Genomic DNA, 27,830 nt, shown 5'->3' with positions numbered 1-27,830 from the left:
TTTATTTGAAAATATTTTCCTTGAATTTTAAATTTTTAATTATTTTTTTTTAATTTTAATTTTATTTTAAAAATTATTTAATTTTTTCAAATTTTTATTAAAATGTTTTACTTTAATTTTTTTTTTTTTTTTATTTATTAAATTTTTAATTTTTTATCAATTAAAATAAAATATTTAATTAATTAATTGAATTTTAATTAAATTTTTTTAAATATTTTCTTTTTTTTAAAATTAAAATTTTTTGAAAATATTTTAATTTAAATAAAATTTAAATTAAATAAATTTTTTAAAATAAAATAATTTTTAATTAAAATAAAAAATAAAACAAAAATTTTAATTCAAGAAAATTCAATAAAAAATATGATGAAAATATTTGAAAAACACTCTGTATAAATATTTTAATGTAAAAAATAACAACAAAATATTTACGTACCTTATTTTTTGTTGTAACTTGTAGCTTCGTAGCCTTATAGCTGCTGCCATTGTCTGATATATTGTTTGTCACTAAGTGATTAAAAAGCGCATAATTGGTGTTTTTATCGTGATTAATGGTCCATTTTTTCATTTTCTCTAAAAGTCTCTTAAATGATGTTGATCTGTTTTTCACTAAAATTACTAAAAATTCATTTTCTTTTCTTTAGATATCGAGTTCAAAAAACAGATCTATGACGTTTAGCTATGTCGGTGTCTCGGCAGGCGAACTACAATCTGACGTACTTAATGGACGACACAATCCAATTCTTGCTGTTCCAATTGGAATCCCCTTCAATATTGTCACTGCTTCATCCAATGTCGCTCCCTGCAAATTATGTTCGTTAACTCTAACCAATCTGTCTCCCGGAAATATTAATCCCGTATTTTCCGCAGCGCCCCCTGGAATCAATCCACGAACTACAATAACTGTACCATCCGTATCTAATGGATCTTGATAATCCAAAATGGAGAATCCGAATCCTCGGTCGGTTTTTTCAACGTTAACGTAAACAACGTCGGTACTCCAAAGCGCCAAACCGGAAACTTGTTCGACGCTTTTCGATCTTTGTTGATCTGTCATTGTCGCTGTGCTCGATGTGTAGATCGATGATTCGCTTTGCGCTTTCGTTAACATGCCCGTGAGACATTGTAATCCTCCCGGAAGGATATTGCGCGTTTCAAAGGCTTCGGGATCGTTGTTGGTATCAATGACGCTTGAAACATGCCCTCTTGCGCATACGACTTTAACTTTACTCGGGAGATCTCGCAAGATCTTCACAACTTGCGTATGTTTCAAGCCTTGTAACTTATGTTCGTTCACTTGAAGTAATTCGTCTCCCGGGCGTAATGAACCATCTTTGCCAACAGGACCTTCAGGTAAAATACTTCGAATGTAATGATGAGGTCTGAGTTCTACCCCGCCTTCAACTTCAACAGTTCCTTCGAGAGAAATTCCCAAACCCGCCAATTTACTAACTTCACAAGTTACGATCTGCGAACCATCTGTGAGTTTCGTCTTCCATTCTGTGATCGTTGGATCAGGCGGCGGCGGAGATACAATAGTTTGCGGAACCTCCGCAAGAGGCGTTGGCGTGCTTCTGTTACTCAAAACTTCCGTTGTTCCATTTTCCTTCGTTCCAAAGATATTTGAATCGATCGTTGTGCACGAAACTATGTCAGGTTCGATAATTTTGCTCACATAATCAGCTCCTTCCGTGATAATCGAATCAGCATCAACGTTCGCTGGGCAAAGAGATAAAGTTGTGATCGAAGGAGAGGCTGGTAACGAATTTCCTCCGTTTTTCTGAATATGGTTGTCAGATGTTAAGGCGACTTGTAAATGTTCGAATTTTCGTCCTCTCAAGAATCGTTCGAGAGTAAGTTTAACTATGATATCTGTGTTTCGTAAAATTTCGACAGCTTGATGATTTGTCACGCCACTCAAGGATTTGCCATCTACAGCGACAATTCGATCGTTGATTTGTATCATTCGACTCATTTCGGCGGCACTTCCTTCGATAATGCTCTTCACAAAGATCCCCGAAAGATCTTCTTCTTCACAAACATACCCAGCTACCGTAATTCCCAATCCATAGACATTTTTGTGCAATTCTACTTCATACGTTTCAGTTTCGGGCGTATTTGCGTCGTAATCCCCCTCATCGCAAGGCGACACCCCCGCCGATCCATTTCCCGTTGTCGCCGTTGTTACTATTTGCGACATTGCCGGATTGATTGGCGACAAAATGGGCAACGTCATACCGTGACTGTGGATTTCATTGTTGATCGCATTGTTAACTGCGACAACTTCGATATGTGTCGGGATCAACTCAGCTGCGGTAATTTGCAGTGCATCCGGGTTCTGAGTTTGGGTAAAGCCACTTGTGTTTGTAAAAGTTGTCGTTTGAAGCAACGTTCGGTCAAGTTCGTCGGGATCGGTTAAGAGTTTTGTTGGGATTATCGGGGCATGAGGAACCATGGATTGAAAATCAGCAGATCCGGGTTCGACAGGGCGGGCAACAACTAAACGAACTTGAGCGCCGCATTGTCGTAACACGGAAGCAACTTGCTCTGAACTGAAGCCGCGGAGGTTTACGTCGCCAATTTGGAGGACGTGATCGCCGCCTTGTAGTCGACCATCGCGTTCTGCAAGCCCGCCGGGGATGAGAGCTTTGATAACGACGCCCGTGCTTTTGCCGCCTACGAGCATGAAGCCGAGCCCGTTTCCGTCGTTTATTAAGTCAATCACTTCCACCTGAGACCATTCCGTGCTGAGAACCATTTTGATTGTTTTTTTATGTGTTTTTTTCTTCGGAATGGAAAATGTGATTTGATTGCACAAACAAACTCGAAGCACGTTATTTATTCAAAATTATTCATTTTTTGTTGATTTTTTTTTTCACTTCACAGTAAGTTCAAGTTTTTGTTACATTTTTTATTTATTTATTTTTATTTATTTTTAATTTTTTTTTATTTATTTTTTTTTTAATTTTTTAAAGTCTATTGTTCCTTTTTCACTTTATTTATTTTTCTTTAATTTATTTCAATTATTTTTTTTTTAATTAATTGTTTATTTTTTAATTTAAAAAAATTATTTTGTCACTTTTTAAGAGTTTTAAATATATTTTTTTTACATTGTTATTATTTAAAAAAAAAATATTTTGTCACTTTTTAAAAGTTTTAAACTTATTTTTTATGAATTTTTGTTAATTTGTTTTCTAATTCCTTTTATCATTAAATTATTTTTTTAAAAATTATTTTTCATTCATTTTTTAATTAATTTTTTTAAACGTCTTTAATTATTTTTTTCTTTTAAATAAAAAAAATATTTGGTTAGTTTTAATTATTTTTTTTATTAATTTAATTCATTTTAATTTATTTTCACTTTTTTTCAGTCAAAAAATTTTTTTTAATCATTTTTTATTTATTTATTTAAAATCTATTTGTTCATTATTTTTATTTTTTTTTTAAATTTTGTTTTATTTATTTTTTTACGTCAAATTTCATTTCATTAAAATTCAAAAAAAATATTATTTAATTGTTTTTCATTAATTTTTTTTTTATTTATAAATTTTTTAATATATTTTTTTTAATTTTTTATTAAAATAAAAAAAAATATGTTTTTTTTATTTTAAGGAATTTTTAATTTTTTTAATCAATTCATTTTACTTTTTTAATTTTTTCAGTCAAAAAATATTTTTTTAATTTTTAATTATTTAATAATTATTTTTTTTAAATTTAATTCACTTTTTTAGTCTAAAAATTTTTTTAATTTATTTTTTCAATTAGAATTCCATTTTATTTATTTATTTATTTTTTTTTTAATTTTTTTCATTTTAGTCCAATTTTTTTTTAATTTCTATTTTTGGTCTATTTTTAATATTTTTTTTTTTATTTTTTTCAGAAAAGTAACAAAAAAATATTTTTTTCAAGGACTGCACTCACAAAGCCGCACCTTCGTGCCTTCAGCGAATTCGCTGTTGTTGACCGTAAAATGTGTTTTAAATCAATAAAATGTACACAACTCACGAATGTGTCCTTACTTTCGTTACTTTTTTGTTATTTTTTCGTTTATCACACAAAACAACAACAATAACAAAGTTTTTTTTTCGAATGTTGTGTCCTCAACCGTGTCAGCAGTGAATGAATTTCTTTCGTTTTTTTTCTGAATAATTTCTCAATTATTTGGCGAGTGTTTGTTTCTATTTTTAGTCGATTTCTTCGTGTCTTGTTTATTTTTCTCGCGGAAAAATGTGACAAATGTCTTTTTGCTCATTTATTTGCGTGAGACGAGACTCATTTTTTTTCTCACTAAAATTACTTTAAAAGCCCCTTTTCCGTTTTTCGAACACAAAACGCACAAAAGTAACGGAAATCGCTCGTTTCTTGTGTGGTTTTGTTGTAATTTTTTATGGTTGTCCGATAAAAGTTTGAGTTTTTATTTCCATTTGCAGGACACGGAGCTCGATTTTTTTGCTTTTGACATTTTTGTCTCAATTTTTACTACAAAACTGCTGTGAAAAAGGAACTGTCGCGTGTATTAAAGCTGTCTCCGAACGTGTCGAGGATACCTTCCGTCTATGGAAACACAAACACGCGAACGATGACGTCATCGATGCGGGACTTGCGCCCTTTTGTCAAAATCGGGACGACGTGCCAACGAAGCAACAGAAATCATATGGTTCGCGTAGCTCCGTCGACAGAGATTTTGCATGCGTTCGTTCCGTTTTCACTATAAGCAGAGAGAAAATGAGAGAAAAAGAGGGAAATTTCGTTACAAAAGGAAAATCTCTGTTTATGTGAAGTACACGAAATACGAACAATGTACCTACCTCAAGAAAACTCATTGTTGAAAATTTCTTTTTTTTTCTTCCTTGCCATGCGAATGTAGTTAGGACGTATAACGAGTGTGGCGAATTATGTAATGGATGCTTGTGTAATGTGTTTAAATGGGAAACGCAGGGATGGAAATTGTGGTTAAAAACTTTTCGAATAATTATTTTTTTTTTTCGAATTTTCAATAAAAATTTTCAATAGAAGGCTCACTTTTTATAAAAAAAAAATATTAACATTTAAAAAAAGTCAACTTAAATAATAAATTTAATTAATAATAATAAAATATAAATAATTAATTTAATTGAATTTAAAAATAAAATAAAATTTTAATAAAAAATTTAAAAACTTTTTTTTTATTTTTTTTTTTAAATTATTAAAATTTTTTTTTTTTTTGAAATTATTAAAAAAAAACAAAAGGTTTTAAATTAAATAAAATTAATTAAATTAAAAAAATTTTTTAAAAATTTAAATTTTAAATTAAAAAATTTAAAAATAATTAATATTTAAAATAATTAATAAATCGATATAAAAAAAATCAACTTGAAATATTAAAATAATTTTTAATTTAATTCAAAAATAAACAAAGTTTTAATTTATGATATTTAAAAAAAATAAAAATATTTTTTAATTTTTAAAATTAACAATTTATTTTTTAATTTTTAAATTAAATTTTTTAATGAAAAAAAACCAAAAATTCTCTTAATTTAATTTTTTTTTCAAATTTTTGAAATAAATTAAATTTTTAAAGTTAATTTTTTTTATAAGGCGAAAATTTTCGAAATTTATTTATTTTATTTTTAATATTTAGTTAAAAAAAAGTCATTTCTGACAAATCCAAAAAAAATTAAAAAATAATAAATAAAAAAAATTTTTTATTAATTTTTATTTATTTAAAAAATTTACAAATAGAAAAAAATAAAAAAATTAATAAAAAAAATTAAAATGATAAAAATTAAAAAAAAAAAATAAATGAAAAAATCATTTTAAATCAAAATTTTTTGAATTGTAAATAATAAATAAAAATCATAAAATTTAATTTATTTTTAAAATAATTTAATATCCATAGTAAAAATCTAAAACTTAAAATTAAAAAAATTATTAAAAATTTAAATTTTCTGAAATAATAAAAAAATTTCGAAATAATAAAAATAAAATGAAAAAATTAATTAAAATAAGAAAAAAATAAAATAAAAAAAAATATTAAAATTTATTTATTTTTTTTAAATAAAAATTTTGAATTTTTTAAATTATTGAAAAAAAAATATTTTAATTTTATTTTAATTAATTATTTAATTTTAAAAAATAATTTTTTAAAAACCTTTCTAAAAATTATTTTTAAAAAAATTAAAAATTTCGAAATTATTATTTTCAAAAAAAAAAAAAAAAAAAAAAAAAAAAAAAAATCCTTTTAAAAATAGAAAAAAATCCCATTTTTATTCCATCCCTGCTTGAAATACCATTCAAAATAATTTTAAGGGAAAACTTTTCATCTAAAGACAAGACGAACGCGATATCTTCTCCCCAACTTCTGTACAAAATTCCCATATTCTCGTGTTTGGTACGCGTGCTGATATCTAACAATGGCAAGTGTCTAACAAGTGTTTGTTTTTGTTCCATTCCTCACGACGAACTTTGTTGCTGTCTGTCATGTACAAATTTTCTTTATGAAGTCGAATACTTATCATACAAACAAATGATTATTATTATACTATTTTTATTGTTATAATGGCACACAACTGCTATTTGCTCATGTTTGTTCGTCTTTTGAATATTTTTTCGCTTTTTTTTTCATTTTCTGGCAATTGCCGAAAAAGTTTTCCATAAACACACACTCAAGTACTCCGAAAAATATAATATCATGATTTTATTATTTTTTCTCGTTATTTCGCTCCAAATTGTATGAAAATGAGCATAAAACGATAAAACCATGATGGCATATTTTTAAATAGCATTAAACTGTTGATTTTATGGATCGGCTTTTGTTGATTCGCCATCAGGAGGAATTTCTTTTGTGTGCCCGAATTTTCTACTTGATTTGTTTATTTCTCGGTTTTGTTCCGCCAAATGGGTGTCCAGAGAAAGGATTTTGTCCGAAAAACGTTGAAAGGAGTTTTAAGCAAACTTTGTCTTCTGCGTGATATGCCGCTAGCTCTACATCCTATTATTATATCAAAATTTATTGGTCTCTATGTGTGAAAAAGAGGTTCATGTGAAAAAAAGTTTCCTCGTTTCGTTTTGGCTACGTTCTAAAAAAAGAATTTATCATCTAAATGCATGTTTCTCAGTCCGTATTTTCTCCCATTTTTGTCGTCGTCGCTCGTAGTTGTCGAAGAGGAGAGAGGTTAAAATGATGGCTTTTTGCGACGAATACTTTCGAGTTTGCGACTCAGGATCTGAAAAACGGAAGAAAAATGATAAATTACTCAAAACGGGGGAAACAGCTGTTTGTGGATGGATGGCGGATGGCAGTGAAGTTTATTATGAATGAGTCGTTAAAACTTTTGGAAAAATATCAAAAAATTTAGTGAATTAATTTTTTTTTTGTTAGAAGATGAAAGGTTATGGGAAATGGTCAGAAAATGTTAAAAAAATTATTTAAAATTTTTTTTGAATTTTCATTTTTTTTTTAATTTCTATTAAAAATAATTTTTTAAAAATAATTTTTTAATATTTTTTAAAAAATGAAAAATATTATTCAAAAATAAAATTTATCCAAAAAATTTAATTAAATTAATAAAAACAAATTTTTATTTTAAAATATAAAAAATTTAAATATTTTTTTTTTTTTTTTATTAAAAAAAAAAATCAACTTTATTTTTTTATTTAAAAAATTTTAAATTTTAATTTTTTTTTTTAAAAATAAATCATAAATTCATTTTTCAGAATTTTTTTTTCAAAAATAAAAAAAAAATTAATGAGAATAAGTTCTGAATCGATTTAAAAAAAAATCATGATAAATTCATTTGAAATATTTTTTTAAAGTTTTCTTAACATAAAAAAATATTCAAAAAAATTTTCTAAATATTTTTTTAAGAACAAAAAAATTATATTATATTAAATAAAATTTATTTAATTTTTTTTTAATTTCTAAAAAATTAAATATTTTAAAAAATTAATGAAAATTTGTCTAAAAATTGAAAAAATTATTATTTGAGTTATAAAAAGCTAAAAAAAAATTAAACAAGAAGCTTAAAAATTTTCTAAAAATACCTTTTTAAAAAAAAATTAATTTTTAAATGTTTTTTAAGTTACAAAAATATTTTTATTAAAATAAAAAACTACAATTAAAAATATATATTTAATTTAGCTCTATTTAATAAGTTATTCATTAAAATTAAATTCTATAAAAATTCAAATTTTTATGAAAAGTTAAAAAATATCGAAAAAATACAAAATATAAATTCATTGAATTTTTTTTTATTTACAGAATTTTTTTGAAATAAAAATTAAAAAGTTCTAAAAATTTTCGAAAATATTCAATTTTTAATTTTTTTTATTTTATCAGAATAAAATTTTTAATGAAATTTATAAAATTAAATTTTTCTAATTTTTTCGAAAGAAAATTTAAAAATATTTCCGAATTTAATTTCGAAAAAAAATAATAATAAATTAAAATTTCTCAAAAAAATTTTTGGAAAAGGAAAAACTTTAAGACTCAAAATCCTTAAAAATGAAATAAAATTTCTCTTAAAAATATTTTTTTTAACTCACCTGATTATCCAAACAAATTTGCCGCTGTTTCTTCTTCCGATTCACCGCTGCACTCGCTTTTCGTGATCCCGTTGCATCAGTCTACAAAAAAAAAACAGTCAAAATCGTTCAGTTTCGCATCATCGCCCATTTTCTTACGTTATAGCTGAAATGCGACTTTGACGGTCCATTGCTGCACGACATTATCTTCTGCAGCAAGATGTAATTTTCACGTTCAATTTCACGCATCCGTTCATTTGTGAATGTTAGACTTTTGCGTGTGCCATTTTTGTATCTTTCCGCCCAAAAAAAAAGCGTAAAAAAGTTCAATATTAATTTTTTAAAGAAAAGAAGGAAGAAAATTACTTTTTCTCATTTGCTGGAATGCCGTCTAAACTTGCACGCATACAGTCCAAATTAAAAAGTTCCTCGTAATCTTCGTCCTCGTCGGTAAAATCGGGGTGCGTCGTGCAAGTTGGCGCCCCATCCGAACAATTGCACGAAATTATCGTCGAAATGGAGGATTCCTAATGAGAAATTCATGGAAAAAAATTAAAATTTTTCATGAAAAAATTTTTTTTTCTTACATTTTGTTGTGTTTCAGGTTCATTTCCGTGCTCCGTCGTCGTAAATTCCTCTCCGATGGATGATAACTCAAGGTTACTTGATGCCGTCGAATGCATTTCCAGTTCGTGTCGCTGCGGAACTTTCAGGAAATTCGTATTTGGTGTCGTTGGATGGCGTTCCTCCTCTTTTTCCATGATTTTTTTTCAGTCTTTGTTTTATTTTTTTCCAATATTTATTAGTTTTTTCGCCTGTAACGTTAAAAAAAATGCATAAAAAAAGTTTTGCTTTTAACGCAATGCCTACTAAATCCGTTCTACAAGAAAAAGTTGCAGTCGCAACACAATTTCACGATGGTGTCAGGTGTTTTGGGTCGATATAGCGACGAAAACTCGCACACAAACACAATGATAGAAAATTTACGAGCGGGAGTTAACCTTCGTTCCATGTTTACCTTTTTTTCTGTTATTTTATTGAATTCTCAACTTTTATTTCCCTTTTCGTTATTTATTGATCAAACGTTGTTTTTTTGACGCGGCGCGGCGGCATCGAGAGCAATTATAAAAATATTTACGAAGAAAATAATTGGTTTAATAACCGATATCGAGAAAACAACTGAACTACAGACAATTTTTCCTTCGCGAGTGAAAGGCATTGCGGTAGCGTGCATTGAAATGATATTTATTAAAATAACAGCAATTTGGGTCAAAATTTTGTGTAACAAAGCACGGGCATGGGAAAAGGGGTGAATTTTATTTTATTTATTTTTTTTTAATAATTTCAATTTTCATGAATAATTAACAGAAAAAAATTAATTTGATAATTTTTTTTTTCTTCTTAAAATTTATTTTTTTTTAAATTTAAAAATTATTTATATTTTTAAAATTATTTATTTTAAAATGTATATAAATTTTAATTTTAAAGTTTATTTTGTTTATTTAACTTAAATTTATTTTTTTTTTATTAAGAACTTTTTATTTTTAATTAGTTTAATATTTTTTTTAAACAATTGTTTTATTTTATTTTATAAATTTTAATAAAAAAAATTATTTAAAAAATATTAAATTAAAAAAAAAATAAAATTGAAACTATTTATTTTTGTAATTTTGCTTTTTTTTTTTTGTTTAAACATATTTTAAAATTTAAAAATTATTAATTTTTCAAAATATTTAATAATTTTTTAAATTAATTTTTTTTTTTTTGACATTTTTAATTTAATTCAATTTAATATTTTATTTAAATTTTTAAAATTATTTATTTTAAAATATAAATAAATTTTAAATTATATTTTATTTATTTAACTTAAATTTATTTTTTTTTTTCATTAACAATTTTTTATTTTTCATTAGTTTAATATTTTATTTTTTTATTATTTTTTCTTTATTTTTTATTTTTTTTTAATTTTATGAATATTTAAAAATTAAAAAAAAAAAATAAAATATTATTTAATTTTACTTTAATACTTTAATTTGACTTAAAATTTCAATCCTGTTCAATAAATTTAATTAATTTTTATTCTAATTTTTTAATGTATTTTTAATAAAAAAAAAACAAAATTAACAAACAAAGTTAAAAAAATTTTGATTTTTATTTAATAATTTTTTCATTTAATTAATTTAATTTATTTTTTTTTCAATAAATTTATGAAATAAAAAAAGGGAAAATCTTTGATTTAATTTTAATAATAGGGCTCACGTACCGATTTTTGAAAATTGAGCTATATTACCGTTCTCCGTCTCAAAATGAAGGTTTTAACATTAGAAACAACTTTTGTTTTGGACTTTTTCTTAATTTTGCGTTTTCGATGTACAGGAGCCTTTTAAAGATGTTAGCAAAAAAAATTGATTAAAAAAAAATTTCAACCAAAATCCTCTTATTATGAGGGCTCATGTACAGATTTTTGAAAATTGAGCTATATTACCGTTCTCCGTCTCAAAATGAAGGTTTTAACATTAGAAACAACTTTTGTTTTGGACTTTTTCTTAATTTTGCGTTTTCGATGTACAGGAGCCATTTAAAGATGTTAGCAAAAAAAATTGATGAAAAAAAATTTCAACCAAAATCCTCTTATTATGAGGGAAATTAATTTTCACTTCCAGCTATAAAATTTTTCAAATTTAGGTTGAAAATTTAATTTTGGATGGTTCATAACGATATTTTATATTTATAAGAAAAAGCGTTATGAAGCAAATTTTATCAAAAATTTTGTGAAAAAGGACTTCCAGCTATAAAATTTTAAAATTATAAAATAATTTTAAAAAGCATCAATTTTTTTTAATTGAAATTTAATTCAGTTCAATATATTTATTTATTTTTTTATTCATATTTTGATTTAAAAAAATTTAGTAAATTTAATTTTTTTTCTCAAATTGATTATAAAATTAAATAATTCATTAATTAATTGTTTCATTTTTAAATTAATTTTTTTTAAATTTTAGTTTTTATTTTAAAACTCAAATTCAACTTTTTTTCAACTTTCAGAGCAATTTGCTATTCAAAATTGCCTTTCTCAATAAAATACAAGCAAATTGATTGTTTTCACGAAGAAAAACTCCAACAATAGAACAGGAAGCGTGTCACAAGAGAAAAACTGTTCGAGAAAATAAATAAACAATAACTTCCTATCAGCATGATGATTGAATTTAAATCGAGACCGGATCTAAATATATCTCTATTACAAAATTAATAACTAGCATGATTTATATGGTAAAGCACCCGATAATTGATAGGAACACAATTTCCCAATGACAAATGCTATTCAAGTCACAATTCAATTAAATTGTTGTTAAATGCAGCTTTAATGCTCAAACATGAAAATTAGAGCGTCGTTTAAGGTTAACATGACATAATCGTATCATTGAAAAAGGTAGTTAAGATTAGAATATCGCGCGCGCGTGTGTTGTAGGAGAAGCAATTACTTTTGTCTAGCTTTCAAAATGAAGTTAATTGACTCGAGAATCGTGTTTGAATCAAAAACTGACAGCGACAATCGATAACATAAAAAATTTATCAAAAGTGAATGATGTCTTTATATTAAATATTAATGTTTTTGTTACTTACTTGCAGGTTTATTTCGTGCAATCAACGACCCGTTAGTGAGTGAAGGTCATCTCCCTGAAGATTTGTGCAAAGTAATTATTATTCTTTATGGTTCTGTGAGCTTAATTTTTTTTTGTAAATAAATGTGTGGTTTAGATTTGAAAGTTTGCGTTGATTAAAAGAAATAAGCGCATTTTAAAGTTTTTTGTTTTCAAGCTTTGAAATTTTTTTTCACAATTTTCAAATTTTTTTTAGCAAGCTTCGAAGTTTTTTTTAACAAGCTTTGAAATTTTTTTATTAAACTTCGAAATTTTTTTAACAACCTTCGAAATTTTTTTTAATAATTTTCGAAATTTTTTTTAACAAGCTTCGAAATTTTTTTTAACAAGCTTTGAAATTTTTTTTAACAAGCTTCGAAATTTTTTTAACAAGCTTCGAAATTTTTTTAACAACCTTCGAAATTTTTTTTAATAATTTTCGAAATTTTTTTAACAAGCTTCGAAATTTTTTTTTAATTTTTTTTTAACAATCTTCGAATTTTTTTTTAACAATCTTCAAAATTTTTTTTAGCAATAAATTTTTTTTTTTTTCGAAACAATTTTAAAAATTTCAAATTTTTTTTAATAATTTTCGAATTTTTATTTTAATAATTTTCGAAATTTTTTTTAACAAGCTTTGAAATTTTTTTGAACAAGTTTCGAAATTTTTTTGACAAACTTCATTTTTGACAAATTTTACTTCTCAGACAGACTAAAATCTCTTTCAAATAAAAAATTTTCAACTTCGAAATGTCTTTCAAAGGTAAACATTGCATTCACTCTTCAAAACTCAACTATTAATTAATTGTATTTGTTCCAGTAGAAAAAAAAATCAAATAAAAAAAACAAATACACGAAAAAAAATAATTTATAAAGAAAAATCAAACCACAAACAGTTGTTATTTATTTCCAACTCAGCTGTAAACAAACCTCTACAAAGACAAACCAACACACGCATAATATGTCAAGCGAGCAACCAGACAACTTAGCGTCATATACACAGTTTGATGGTACGCTTCAATGTAAATTTTTCCTTTCTGTTCAATACTATCGTGGATATCAAATCGACCAGTTGTTATTTTATTTTTTTATCGTAAACTTCAATTCAACAGGGGAAAGAATCCATCCGCTCATCATCATCATTAATTCAATATTTTTTGTTTACATAATTATTTGCACTCAATTAAAAACAAAATAAAGCGTTTCAAACATCAACAAATAATTGATTAAAATTGGCAAATAATACGAAAAATTTAATTAAATTTCTGGACAAATATTTGGCTTGTGTGACGCGATCTATTTATTAAAATTAATAATAACAAGCTGACAGTGATAGTGCATAAATTCCCTTTACAAATTATTAAAATTTTATTTAAATGAGCAACAAATTGGGCCAAAAATAAATTTAAATAAAAACAAAAAAATTGGAAAAAATTGTTTCGGTCTACATATGAGACTGAATTTTAATTACTGTTTGTGTAATTATTGTACGTATAAAAAAAATACATTTTTTATGTTGAAACACTTAGGAATACATATAAATAAATAAATAAATTTGTTACGGTGCTTCGGTAATAAATAATTAAAAAATTTTCGTGAACAAAAATAAAATAATCAATAGAGAAAAATGGGCAACTCAAGTTCGATTTGTGCCGATAAGAACGCTGTTCACAGCAGTGGTAAATATTCAACAAAAATTGGGTGAGTGTTGCTTTGTCATGCCATAATAATTAAAAGTTTATGTACATTGTCTACAAAAGGTCATTGATCCTCCTGCTTTAATGGTTTTTAATTCCATTAGAAACGAAAGAAAAAAGAAATCAATCGAATGTTGTCTTTCGTCTTGATAGCCTGATAAATCTAGACAGGTTTAGTATGTGTGAGAAATGAGTTATGCAAGATAGAATGACTGATGTGTGATTGAATTTGAGAGGAGGATTCCGTCGTTATCAGTACTGAACTTTGTTTGAAGCAACGGAGATGATGTGTTAAGACGCATATCGACAATTTTATTCGATATTTTCTTGTTTAAATATTTTTGGAATAAATTTTTATTTTTTGGATGAGATTTTTTAATTAAAAATATCAAAAAAAAAAATTAAATTTTTTAGGATTTAGATTCGAAATTTTTAAAGAATTTTTAAAAATAATGATTATTTTTCTTTAAATTTATGAATTTTTTTTAAGTTTAGGTTTTTTCAGGAAAAATTAAATTTTGATATTTTAAGAAATCGAAGATGAGATTCGTATATAGAAGACTTTTGGTCTGAAGTTAAGGTTTCTTTAAGAAAAATTAAATTTTGATATTTTAAGAAATTGAAGATGAGATTCGTATATAGAAGACTTTTGGTCTGAAGTTAAGGTTTCTTTAAGAAAAATTAAATTCTGATATTTAAAGAAATCGAAGATGAGATTCGTATATAGAAGACTTTTGGTTTGAAGTTAAGGTTTCTTTAAGAAAAATTAAATTCTGATATTTAAAGAAATCGAACTTGAACTTTAGTTACTGAAGGATATCTCTTTAACATTTAACTTTGGTTTCTTTAATGATCTTCTACCTCTTCGTAAAGTTTTTGTACATAGCATTTCCAATTTCATTTCCGATCAAAAAACTGAGTGAGGTCGATCTCTCGTTTTAAAATGTGCCTTTTTGCGTTCGCTTCTACCAACTGAGCTTTGAGTTTACGAAATTTTGTATTTTGAAGCTTTACTTTGTTCTTTAAGATATGATTCTTATTCTTGAACTTCCTTTTCAACTTGATGATGACTTCCATATCCTCAGATTCAGTTTCATTGCGGTTAAATTTCCTTCATTAGTAAATTTTATAAGTTAAGAGCTTCTCTCCGAACTTCATATATGCAATCCATCACATCAGCTCCTGCTATTAACTGTTCAGGCGTTCATTGTGTGATTAATAAATATTAATTTGTACCTACAATACATTTCGTAATAGACATTACTTTCGTTGATAAGAAATGCTAAACTGTAAAAAAAAATTTTTTTTGATATTATTATTATTATGACTCGCGATTCCAAAACTTCACAGTAGACAACTTGTCGAGTGCCGCGCATAAATTCTGCTTAGTCTTGAGCGAGAAGTGAACAAGTTAGTACTTGACTTTGAAAGTTGCGGCAATATTTAATAGAAATTCTTCCTATGAATAAATTAAGTTAGTTAGTTTTGTGAACACGCTACCTGACAAAAAAAAAAGACTTACAAAAATGATGAAAGTTTCGCAGTTTACGACGTCGACGACAAACAGCAAGAAAATGTAAGTTCAAGGGTATTTACGGGTTTGGCAATGAAATGTAAATAAATTGAAACAAAGTAAGAGTGAAAATTTTAAAAGGGAATTAATTTTTGGAAAATTTATGAATTTAAGGAGTTTGAGACTTTTGAAAGTCTTCTAAGATAAATTTCGGGTTTATTTTAGTAAAATTAAAAATTCAAAGTTTTTTAAAGCTAAAATTCATGTTTTTTTTAAACTATTCAAAGATTAAAAAATTTGAATCAATTAAAAATTATTAAATAAATTTTAGAAAAAGAAGCGATTTTTAATCAAAATTTAATATAATGAAAATTTAAAAAACAAATTAAAAACATTACAAAACATAATTAAAAAAAGTTTAAAATAATAAAAAAAAATTCCTAAATTTGAATTTAACTTTTTGGTAAATTTGAGCTAAAAAAAATTTTTATTTAATTTTTAAGAGTTTAATTAAAATTTAAAATTAAGTATCATTGATTATATTCCATTTAAAATTTTTAAAATTGAGAAACGAAATATTTTTTTAAATAAAAAATAATTTTTAATTAAATTTTTAAGTTCAAAATTAATATAAAATATTTAATTTAATTTAAAAAAATCCAATTTAAGTCTTTAAAATTTTTGATATTTTTATAATTTAAAATAAAATTTAAATAAATTTATTAAATTAATTTATTAATTAATATTTTTTAAAATTTAAATAAAATTTAAAAAAATCAAATTTAAAAAATAATTTTTAATCAAAATTTAAATTAATTTATTTTTTTAATCTTTTTATTTTTAATTTTTATAAATTAATTTATTTTGATTAAAAAAATAAATTTTTTAAATTTGATTTTTTTTTAATTTTATTTAAAATTAAAATTTTAATTTAAAAAATATTAATATAATAAATTAATTTAATAATTTTAATTTTTTAAAATTTTAATAATTTTAGAATTAAAAAAAAATTTAGTTAAAAATATTCAAACACTGCCCTTAAAATGTCATTTAAAATAAAAATTCTCTAACCGCCAATTTCGAGTTCAAACTGGAACAAAAACAAACCATTAAATGAACTTTTACCCTAATTCCGTTAGCAACATATGCGCAAGACACAACTTTTCTGTACAACTCACATATACACAGAAAATATCGTATGATTATTTTTTTTTCACTCTCTGCCAAGTCTTTACTCACACAACGAAAGAAAACATCTGATCGCTTTCGAACAGTGAATTTCGTCATTTGCTCAATATTTTTTCTTGCTCCGTAAAAATATCAATTAAAACCGAAACTAACAGGTATTTTGCACTGAAATCTGCTTCAATTTCGCTATTTGTCGTCTGATTCGAACGAAAAAGGTGCAAAACATTTCGTTGCTTGTTAAAAAAATTAAAAATTGAGTCATCAAAAGGGAATCACGCACTACCACAAATGTCAATTATCGCATAGGGTATCCAAGCAACGCACGAAAAAAAAACAAACTTTTAATAAAAAAAAATTAAAATTAAAATTGTATCATGAGAATTTTAAAAGTTTTCGTGAATGAAAAAATTATTTTAACTAAATTCACAAGTTTCTTACCTCGCGTTTCGTGTCTCCTGTAATTTTCCACACAAAAAATCGATTTTTAATATTTTTTTAAAAATTTTTCTTCGTAACACAGAAACTTGGATCAACCTACGACACTAAATATCACGTCGACGGGCAACACAGGCAACGGCTACAGCACACATACCACGAAAGAGAATGGATATCCGTACGCCAATGTCGATATAAAAGCAAATTCATTCACAACGAGACCCGCAAACGGTGAACAACTCGGAAAGGCACCGCGCGACATCGATAAAAATTGCAAAAACACGTCAAGTGCAAGTTGTATCTGCAGAAATTTAGTGAAAAAACCCTCAAATATGGAGAATCGTGATCGTCTTGGGCAATGGGGAACGATGTCAGACCCCGAAACTCCCGGAAATCTCTCCGGATTGGAGCGACTTCGACATGGGCGATACAATAAGGTGAGTTTTTTTCGTGAAAATTTAACGACTAATGTACGGAAATGCAAAAGAGAGACACAACAAACAAAGGCCAAGGACAAACTATTTTCGTTTAAAGTATGCAACGTCGTCCGTATGACACAATTTTACCGTAAAAATGATTTCTCTCTTCGTAACTTATCGATTTAACGCAAAAAAACTGCCGAGTGAAAAAAAAATGACCACTAGTTGCTATGTAACAAACAAATTAATAAAAAATTATTAAAATTACTTGAAATAATTATCATGCAAAAAAATAGAACAAAAAGTGAAACAAAGAAGAAATAATTCAATGCTGAGGAAATTTCGACCTTGCGAAGGTTATGCCATCAAACAAATAAAAATTGTAGAAAATTTCCATTCCAGTCCAGAAATCAAGTTTAATTTATGTAATTGAGTTTCATAAAAATAGATCGTATGATTCGGCAAAATGCGTGAAATTCAGTTTTTACACGTGTAACATTAGTTATACAACGGTTTCATGTTTTTTTTTTTTTTGGCCATATGAGTGAATAACATGAATGGAAAGACGTACAAAGACTTTTGTAATCGCTTTTTGATTGCGAATGAAAAGATTGTTTGCGCATCTTGTTAGATGGAGGCAATTTTTTGTTACAGTCGAAAATTTGTTACTGTAAAAATTGGCTTTGCAAAGGTCAAAGAACTTTAGATTTTATTTTAAAAAAAATGATTTAAGAGAGATTTTTAAAGAATTTCAATATATTTTTGTAAATTTTATTAAAAGTTATTAATTTTTAATATTTTAAGAGAAAAATTAAATTTTAAATTATTAAAAATTATGTTTAAAGTTCATTTTAACAAAAAATTTCAATTTTTGTCAAATTTTTTTTAAATAATGTCAAAAAATAAATTTTATGAAATTTTATTAAAGTTTGAAATTTTTTAAATAATTAAAAAGAAATTTAAATTTCGGACATTTGATTTTTTTTTATTAAATTTTTGAAACATTTTTTTAAATTTAAATTATTTTTATGTCTCATAAAATTGATAATAATTTTTGAGAAAAATTATTTTTAAAACAACTTTAAAATTATTTAAAAAAATAATTTTTCAATTTTAGCACGTGAAAGTTACATCAATTTTGTTAAATGAAGTTTAATTGAAATTAAAAATAAGTTAAATTAAATTAATTAAAAAATAAAAAAAATTAAAATTAATAAAAATTTTAGTTGAAAATAAAATTTTTTAAAATAAAATCAAAATTTATAAAATCAAAATTTAAAAATAAATTAAATAAAAATAAAAATAAAATTAATTAATTAATTAATATAAAAAATAAAAAAAAAAATATTAAAAAAAATAAAATAAAATTTTATTAAAAAATTAAATTTAAAATAAAAAATTTCATCAAATAAAAAAATTAAAATTAATTAAAATAAAAATTTTAAAAATTAAAAATCAAATTTATAAAATTAAAAAAATTAATTAATTATTTAAAAAAAAAATTTTTAATTTTTACTTAATTATTAAAAAAAAATAATTAATTTTAATTATTTTAACAAAAAATAATTTTTTTTTACCATAAAAAATTCAAATTAACAAATTTAATTATCAACACGCCCTCAAATCTGATAAAAATCCCTTTTTTAATCAATTTTCTACCCTTTTAACGTTCAAGCATGAAATTTGAACTTTGCAAATAATATTAAAATTTTTGTATATTTACTTATGTAACATAATAATAAACTGCTGTTCAAACAAAAGCGAACAACACGATAATTAAACGTTTTTTAATAAATTTATCATCGGATGATTCGCAGCGAAAAACGTGACTTGCAAAAAGACACATTTATTTATTTCAATTGATCAAATATTTTGTTTTATGCGATAGATCGAGAGATAAAGTTGCAAGTCAACACTTTATTAGATAATATGTCGTCCATATTAGTAACGACACGAAAAAAAAATATTTTTACAAAAAATTCCATGCCATTCACCAAAACAAGTGTTCGCACCCACAAAATGTCATCGACTTGAAACGAAACCGAACGAAAAATCAGAACATAAGAAAAAATAAAATAAAAATTTTTTTTATTAAAAAAAAAACACTGACCAACGACAACATACGCGATGTTGTGCAAGTATTTTACGGTGTCGCGATATGATAATTTGAACTGCAATTTATTTTGGTTGCGAACGTTTAATGAGACATTTTTGCAACATTATCTTGCGTTGATCTTGATAAAAAATGTTAAATTTAATTAATTTACAAATTAATCATTTGAAAATTCAGAATAATTAAAAAAAAATAAATTAAATAAATAAAAAATTGAATTAAATTTAAAAATAAAATAAAATTAAAATAAATTTTAAAAAATTATTTTATTTTTTATTTAATAATTAATTTATTAAATTTGTAATTTAATTTAATTTTTTATTTAAATTTAATTTTAAAATATTTTAAAATTTTTTTAAAAATTTTTAATTTTTAAATGATTAATTTGTAAAATATTTTTTTTTAAAAAATAAAAAAAAATAAAATTTGAAATATAGCACGTGAAAGTAACATTAAACCTGTTTTAAAAAAATATGAAAACAATAAAATTTTTACTTACCTTCATTTTTTTAATAATTTTTATTTTCTTTTATTTTTTATAATTAAACAAAAAAAAAAAATATTTTTAATGATTTTTTAAGAAAGTAATATCAACTCAGGTGATTTTCCATAAAAACAAAATCATTAATCGCAAGTCACATTCTCTCCATTCACTAATTAAGGGAAATTGTATGTGACCTATAACTTTTAGCAATAACACGTAACGTGATAATTTACTACTATTAACATGCGAATGATAAGATACGAGTTGCTGCTTAAATTAGACTCATATGAAAAAAAAATTATTTTATTGATAGAATGGTAATAAATTCTGGATTTACGCAAGAAATGGAGAGCAGTTGGCAACAATTTTTTTTTTCTATTTTTTGACGTAAATGTGACGATATGATGATGAATTTAATTTTTTTATTGATTGATCGTTAAAGGTGCGTTTTTTAAAGCTTTTTCAAGTGAATGACGAGAAGAAACTGGTTTCAGTTGAAAATTATTTCGTCATTTTGATGGATTTTGCATCAGTTTTTGTGCTTCGTCATGATAAATTTTATGGAATTTCTTCAATTTTTATTGTTGAAACCTAAAATTATAAAAAAAAATTAATTTTATTTATTAAAAAATTTTTTTATATAAAATTACAGACTTTTGAGTCAAAAAAAATTTAATATTTAAATAAATTAATTAAAAAAAAATAATTTAAAAATTTTAACTAATTAATTAATTTTTTGAATTTAAATTTAAATTAAAAAATTTCATTTGAAATAATTTTTTTCAATTTTTTTAAGTTTATTAAATTTAATTTTCGTTTGCTTTAAAACTGAAAATAAAATAAATTATATGAGTTTTTATATAGAGCACAGTCTTGAGTTTAAAAAATTTAAATAAAATCACTTCTTTTGACGTCAAAAAAGAGTTCAAAGTTCATTTTAAAGCCATTTTTAGACGTTCTAATGAATATTTAATGCTCAAATATCGTCAATTGTTAATTTTTTATTTTTATCTTTAAATGTAAAAAAAAAAAATTTAATAAAAAAATCAAATTATTTGACAAAAAAATTGCCTTTGCGTAAAATTATTATCAAAGATATCGCTCTCGTTATTAATCCAACAATGTCAAAAAAAAATCAGATAAGCAAATGTAATTAATAAAAAATAATTACTTTTTGTCAAACAAGTGCTTCAAATAAAAAAAAATCTGTTAAAAAATTGCTACTTAATTATGACTCGACACATGATACGAAAAAAAGCAAAAAATCATGACTTGACCATTTTTTGTTGATTTAAAATATTTGATAATCTTGTTCCATGCAACGAGCTCCATATTGACAATTATAATTTAACAATGTTTGACGATACAAACAATGAGACTCCGTTGTTTGACGTCATCATCATCACTCGGAACCAAAATATTTGTCTTTGTTAAATATTTCGACGGCACGTATCGCATGTCGGTGATTAGATAAAAGCAAAAAATAGAATGCAACCTCATTGACCGGATTCAACGCGTTATCTTGCGGTTACAGATTTCTCGCGTTCTGATTCATAATCCACGTTCTAAAAAGAGGATGAAGAACTGCAGAAATCAAGTCTAGACGTGGTTTCTTATTGCGGTGAATGTTTGTTTCGTGATAAGATTTTTTTTTTAAATGTAGAACAAAAATTGAGGATGATACAATTAAAAAAATTTTTCATGTTAAAAAAAATAAATAATTAATTTTAATTAAAAATTATTAATTTTATTAATTAATTTTTTAATTAATTGATAATATTAATGTAAAATTAAATAATTTTAAAATTAAATTTCTAAATTATTTATTTATTTGAAAAAATATATTTTTTAATAAGCAAAAAATATATTTATTATTTTAGCTAAAATTTAAATATTTTTAAAATATTAAATAATTTAAAAAAAATAAATTAAAAAAAATAAGTTGTAAATTATCTTAATTAATTTAAGAATTGAAAAAATAATTAATTTGTGTAAAATAATTAATAAAATAATTTTTGTGAATCATTTTTTTTTTTATTCGAGATTTTTTTAATTTAATAAGCAAGAAAGCGATTTTTATTTTATTTCAGTTATATTTAAGTTTAAATATAGACAATGTAAAAATTTGTTCAAAAAAAAAAATAATTTTTTTAAAATATTACTTTTTTTTTTGCATGTTTTTTTCATTAATTTTTTGATATTTATTGATAAAAAATTATAAATGAAAATAAATATTAAATTAAAATTAAAAATAAAATAATTGCTAAATCATAAAAAATTAAAATAAATAAAATAATTAATAATTATTATAAAAATTATTTTAATATTTTTTTTAAATTTATTTTATATTTTTTTTAATTTTTATTCATTTTGATATATTATTTTATTTTTTTTTAAAAAAAATCTTAATTATTTAGTTTTTATAAATAATTTTTTCTTTTTATTAATTTATTTAATTAATACTTTAATAATAATTTTTATAAATATTTTATAATTTTAATTTAAACTAAAAAAATTAAACGAAATTTAAATTACAATTTTTTTTTAATAATTAATTAAATTAAATTGTTTAAATTAATTTAAATAATGATTTTTAAATAATTTAAATTAAATTTAAACGAAAAAATCAAAATATAAGTCAATTAAAATAAATAAAAAAAATTAATTGCATCTACCTTTCTAACTTAACATATAAATTTTAATTGACTGTCAAACGCGTGATTAGTTCTAGATTCGTTTTTAGAAGAGGAAAAACCTTCAAATGACTCACAAAAAACCGCATTGCGAACAAATTACATTCACCTGCAACTTTTTATTATTATTGTTTATCATTTGACTTGTTGAATTTAATTTTGTTAAATTGCGCGGGTTTTATGGAATTTTTGCCTCTCACAAAAAATATAAAAATAAATTTTCATTTTTCTTTTAATTTTTTTTCAGGGCTTGGCCTTCACTCGTCAAGAACGCCAACTTTTGGGCATCCACGGACTCTTTCCCGCCGTCGTTAAAACCGAAGAGGAACAAGTTGCGCATTGCCACGAATTACTTTCGCGTTACGAGAACGACTTGGATAAATATATTTACCTGATGGGACTTCAAGATCGCAACGAGCGACTTTTTTACAAAGTTCTCGCCTCGGATATCGGCAACATGATGCCTTTGGTTTACACGCCGACTGTTGGCGCTGCCTGTCAAAAGTTCAGTTTGATCTATCACGAGCCGAAAGGGATGTACATTTCGATTTACGACAAGGGGCATGTTTACGATGTGCTGAAAAATTGGCCGGAAACGGATGTTCGAGCGATTGTTGTCACAGATGGCGAGAGAATTTTGGGTTTGGGCGATTTGGGAGCGAATGGGATGGGAATTCCCGTTGGAAAATTGGCGCTTTATACGGCTTTGGCGGGAATTAAGCCGCATCAGTGCTTGCCTGTGACGTTGGATGTTGGCACAAATACGCAAAGTTTGTTGGATGACCCGCTTTACATCGGTTTGCGGCAAAAACGGGTCACGGGCGAGCTTTACGACGACTTTGTCGAGGAATTTATGCAAGCAGCTGTCAAACGTTTCGGCAGAAATTGCTTGATCCAATTCGAAGATTTCGCCAATCAGAATGCTTTTCGATTTTTGGACAAATATCGCGACAATTACTGCACTTTTAACGATGACATTCAAGGAACTGCTTCCGTTGCGGTTTCCGGCTTGATCGCATCACTCCGAATTACGAACACGACCTTGAGCGAGAACAAAATCGTCTTTCAGGGTGCGGGAGAAGCTGCTTTGGGTATCGCAGAATTGTGTGTCATGGCTCTCATGGCGGAAGGATTGCCCGAATGTGAGGCACGAAAACGCATCTGGATGGTTGACAGCAAGGGATTGATTGTGAAAAATCGTCCAAAGGGAGGTTTGAATGCGCACAAGGAGAAATTCGCGCATGAACATGATCCGATCGACTCGTTGTTGGAAGTTGTGAAGCAATTGAAGCCGACAGCGTTGATTGGAGCTGCTGCCATTGGAGGAGCTTTCACGCCGGAGATTTTGAGAGAGATGGCGAAAAATAATGAAAGGCCCGTGATTTTTGCGTTGTCGAATCCGACACATAAAGCAGAGTGTACGGCGGAACAAGCTTATGAGAATACCGATGGAAAGGCAGTTTTTGCATCAGGATCGCCATTCCCGCCGTATACGTATAAGGGAAAGACTTTCCATCCGGGACAAGGGTGAGTTAATGTTTTTTTATATCTAAAAATTAAAAAAAAAGGAAAAAATATGAATTAATTATAATTATTAATATTTTTATTTTTTTAATAATTTATAATTTTAAATAATTAAATTAAATTTTAATTTTTTTTTTTATTTTATAAATTTATTTATTTTTTTATTTTTCTAATTTTTTAAAATATTTTTTTTTAATTTTTTTTAAAGTTTTTAATTTAAATTTATTTTTTTATTCAATTAAATTTTAAAATTTTTAATTTAATTTTTTTTATTTCATTCATTTTTTTAGATAATTAATTTAATTCTAAATTTTATTTGTAATTAATTCATTTTTATTTAATTATATTTTTTAAATTTTTATTCGATAAATTATTTTAAAATATAAAATTTAAAAAGATTTAAATTAAATTAATTTAATTTCAAAATAATTTTTAAATATTATTTTAGTTATTAATATTGTTATTAATTTATTTTTTTTTAAAGATTTTTAATTTTTAAATTAATTAATTTATTTGTTTTAAATTTTTATTTTTTTTTTTAAATAATTAAATAATTCATTCAAAAAAATTTATTTTTGTATTTTATTTAAAATTATAACTGAAAAAAAATATTATGTTTTTATTAATTAATTAATCATTATTAAAAATTATTTATTATAATAAAATTAAGATAATTTAAAAAATTATTTAATTTTTACCAGATTTATATTGTATTTTCTTTTTATTAATTAATTTATTTTTTAAATATTTTAATTTTTCTAAATTTTTACTTTTTTTTATTTTTTTTTTAAATTTTTAAAACCTTATTTAATTTTTTTTCTAAAAAAAATTAATTAAATAATAAATTATAGAAAATTAATGAAATTAAATAATAATTAAATATTAATAAAAATATTAAATAATATTTTAAATATTTCAAATTAAATATATTTAAATATTATTTTTAAATAGTTCATGAAATTGAAAAATTCAATAGTAATTTAATCAAAAATTTTATAATAATTCATTAAATATTATTCAAAAATTAATTTTATTTTTTAAAATAAATATTGAATTTCTAATTAAATAAATAAAATAATTATTTATTAATTAATAATAATTAAAAATTAAAAAATAATTTACCGAAAATTAAATAAATAATTTTAATAAAATAATTATTTTTTTTCAACAGAAACAACAGTTACCAATTCCCCGGCATCGCTCTCGGTGTCATCTGTGCAGGAGCTTTAACAATTCCCGAAGAGATTTTCTTGCTATCAGCTCAAGTAAGTTCTTTCTTCTTTCAATTTTCATTCGAAACTTTAATTTTTCTTTTGATTTTTAGACTCTTGCCAAATTAGTCACGTGCGAAGATCTTGAAAAGGGCAGTTTGTATCCCCCATTGAACACAATTCAAAATTGCTCGATAAAAATCGCGACAGCCATCGTCGATTATTGCTACGAAAAGGGACTTGCATCTGTCGTGCCCCGACCAAAAGACACCGAGGCATTCATCAAATCGCAAATGTACGATTTGAAATATTCATCCGCTTTGCCAGCGACTTACGATTGGCCAAATATGTAAATTTTTTATACGAAAATTTATTTTTTAATGTTGCGGGAACTCTGTGGGAGTAAAAAAAATACAAATTATTTAATATGAATACAAAAATCGTCAGTAGATAAAAAGAAATTATTAAAAAAAAAAATATTTTACGGTGATAACGCTTTAAATGTTGTTTTTCGTGGAAAATTGTAAATATTTATTTTTGTTGGCAATGTATGTGGAAAAAAAAGCTCAGAAAATTAAATATACGTAAGAGACATTTTTGCTTTTACTTTTTAAAAAATAATTTTTTTTATTAAATGTTGAATTTAAAAAAAAAAAATGTTTGAAACATTAGATTTATGTTATAATTTTTTATAAACAACATTAATGAACAAAAGGCAATAATTATTATTTTTCAATTTATTTTTTTATTTATTATTCTTATTTTTAATTTTATAAAATAACATTAGTTTATAATCTGAACATTCTCTAATAAAAGAAAATAAAAAAATAAATTTGTGTTTTACTAAAGCTCCAAAATAAAGAAAAAAAATTAAAATTAAATGAAAATAATTTTCGAGTACAATTTTGATTTGATACAAAAAAATGTAATTTTTTAAATTAATTAATTTAATTATTTTATTAATTTTTTATATTTATTTTTTTAAATTTCCAAATAAATTTAATTTTTTTTATTAGTTTTAAACATATTTAATTTTTTTTTAAATAAATAAATATTTTAATGAATTAATCAATTTTTTTTCAAATTATTTTTTTTAATAAAATTATTTTTTTTTTTAATTTTTAAATACCTTTTTTTAATTTTTTTTTAATTTTTTTTTTTTACTAAATTTATTTTTTTTAATTGATTTGTTAATATTATTTTTTTTAATTTAATTTAAAAAAAAATTTTTTTTCGTAAAATCGTCTCAATTTAAAAAAAAAACTTTAATTAAAAATTATTGTTAAAAATTTTAAAACTTTACATTTTTATACACCTCAAAGAAAATTTTGAAATTTAATTTTAAACATAAAATAGCTTCCAATTTGTCAAATTTTTAAGAAAAGGTTTAAAAATTTTGAGAAAAAATTCTTAAATAAAATATTTTGAGTCCTGAGTATGAAAATTTTAAAATTTTTATCAATAGACTTATTTTTGAAATTCAAAGGAAAATTAATAATATTTTTGTGAGGAGTACAAAAATGTGAAATCCCTAAAAAAATTAATTTTTTTAACAAATTTTAATAAAATAATGTCTAAATGAGCCCGATTTCACAAAGAAAAAATTTAAAAGCAGCAAAAAATGTTCTTCTAAATTAAAAAAAAAATATTTTCCCAAAATAGAACTCTTGAGGGCAATAAACTTTTACAGCCTTATTATCTCTTTATCAGTAAATCAGTTTTATTAACTAACTAACTAACTTGTTAGAAAACTGCTCAAAATAAACTTTCTTTTATTTTTCTATTTTTAGCCTAATTTACGACTAACTTTTGTTTTTGTTTTAACCACAGAACAAAAGTTCGTTACATAAAACTTTTTTTTTCTATTTTTACGAAACAATAAATGGCAAATAAATAAATAACTTACACTTTTTCTTTCTTCTATTTTTTTTTTTTTGCAAAAAAAGTACAATTTTTTTCATGAACTTCAATGAATCAATTTTTTACTAATTCTCCTTCGAAACATTACAAGCGCTTTAATTCTTTTTACGATCAAAGTCATGTACCTTTAACTCGTTTCACGTTATTTTCTTGTAATGTAATGTAAAATAATGGAAATTCAATGATAATTCTCGAAAAACGAATAAAATTCGAAAATAATAAATTTATGAACTGTCAACATTAAAAACGAAAAAAAAAATAACAGACTGAATTATCGTTTATCAAAAGGCGCAATTTGGAACACTTTGCTTCTATTTTGCGATTGTCGATGTTCCAAAAGCATGCCAAGCACAACATAAATAAATAAATAACTCGCGAAAAGTAAGTCACATGCAAGTAACGCGCGCGCTCATCATTCATTTTGTGCGGTTCATTCATGTTTCGCCTTGTTTCTGCCTTTTTTTGCTATTCACGTGTCATGTTGCTATTTTTG

General features: G+C 23.9%; 2 protein-coding genes across 4 annotated transcripts; one reads left to right on the top strand and one right to left on the bottom strand.

Moving 5' to 3' along the window:
• Positions 1-556: 556 nt before the first annotated feature.
• LOC134833649 (patj homolog) lies at positions 557-2,783 on the bottom strand. Its single transcript, XM_063848048.1, has one exon. It carries the CDS (start codon positions 2,753-2,755, stop codon positions 677-679), a length of 2,079 nt encoding a protein of 692 aa, XP_063704118.1. The 5' UTR covers positions 2,756-2,783; the 3' UTR covers positions 557-676.
• A 10,934-nt stretch (positions 2,784-13,717) lies between these two features.
• Positions 13,718-26,217, top strand: LOC134833536 (NADP-dependent malic enzyme). Of its 3 annotated transcripts, none has more exons than XM_063847877.1 (5): positions 13,718-13,841; positions 17,059-17,410; positions 22,930-24,209; positions 25,378-25,471; positions 25,531-26,217. In XM_063847877.1, the coding sequence occupies exons 1-5, from the start codon at positions 13,768-13,770 to the stop codon at positions 25,768-25,770; spliced, it is 2,040 nt and encodes a 679-aa protein (XP_063703947.1). In that variant the 5' UTR covers positions 13,718-13,767; the 3' UTR covers positions 25,771-26,217. The 3 variants fall into 3 exon arrangements, with proteins under 3 accessions (XP_063703947.1, XP_063703948.1, XP_063703949.1); XM_063847878.1 differs by lacking the exon at positions 13,718-13,841 and adding an exon at positions 15,241-15,413 and having other exon boundaries at positions 25,531-26,216; XM_063847879.1 differs by lacking the exon at positions 13,718-13,841 and adding an exon at positions 16,604-16,693 and having other exon boundaries at positions 25,531-26,215.
• The last annotated feature ends 1,613 nt before the right edge of the window (positions 26,218-27,830 follow it).

This window comes from Culicoides brevitarsis, chromosome 3 (assembly GCF_036172545.1).
Source record: "Culicoides brevitarsis isolate CSIRO-B50_1 chromosome 3, AGI_CSIRO_Cbre_v1, whole genome shotgun sequence".
Lineage (NCBI taxonomy): Eukaryota > Metazoa > Arthropoda > Insecta > Diptera > Ceratopogonidae > Culicoides > Culicoides brevitarsis.
This window is presented reverse-complemented; position numbering and strand designations above follow the sequence as displayed.

Excerpts from the sequence above, each read along its gene's own strand:
- LOC134833649 (XM_063848048.1), bottom strand. The coding sequence starts at position 2,755 with ATGGTTCTCAGCACGGAATGGTCTCAGGTGGAAGTGATTGACTTAATA.
- LOC134833536 (XM_063847877.1), top strand. The coding sequence starts at position 13,768 with ATGGGCAACTCAAGTTCGATTTGTGCCGATAAGAACGCTGTTCACAGC. Across the intron at positions 24,210-25,377 it reads ACTTTCCATCCGGGACAAGG|AAACAACAGTTACCAATTCC; the intron begins GTGAGTTAATGT and ends TTTTTTCAACAG. Across the intron at positions 25,472-25,530 it reads TTTTCTTGCTATCAGCTCAA|ACTCTTGCCAAATTAGTCAC; the intron begins GTAAGTTCTTTC and ends TTTGATTTTTAG.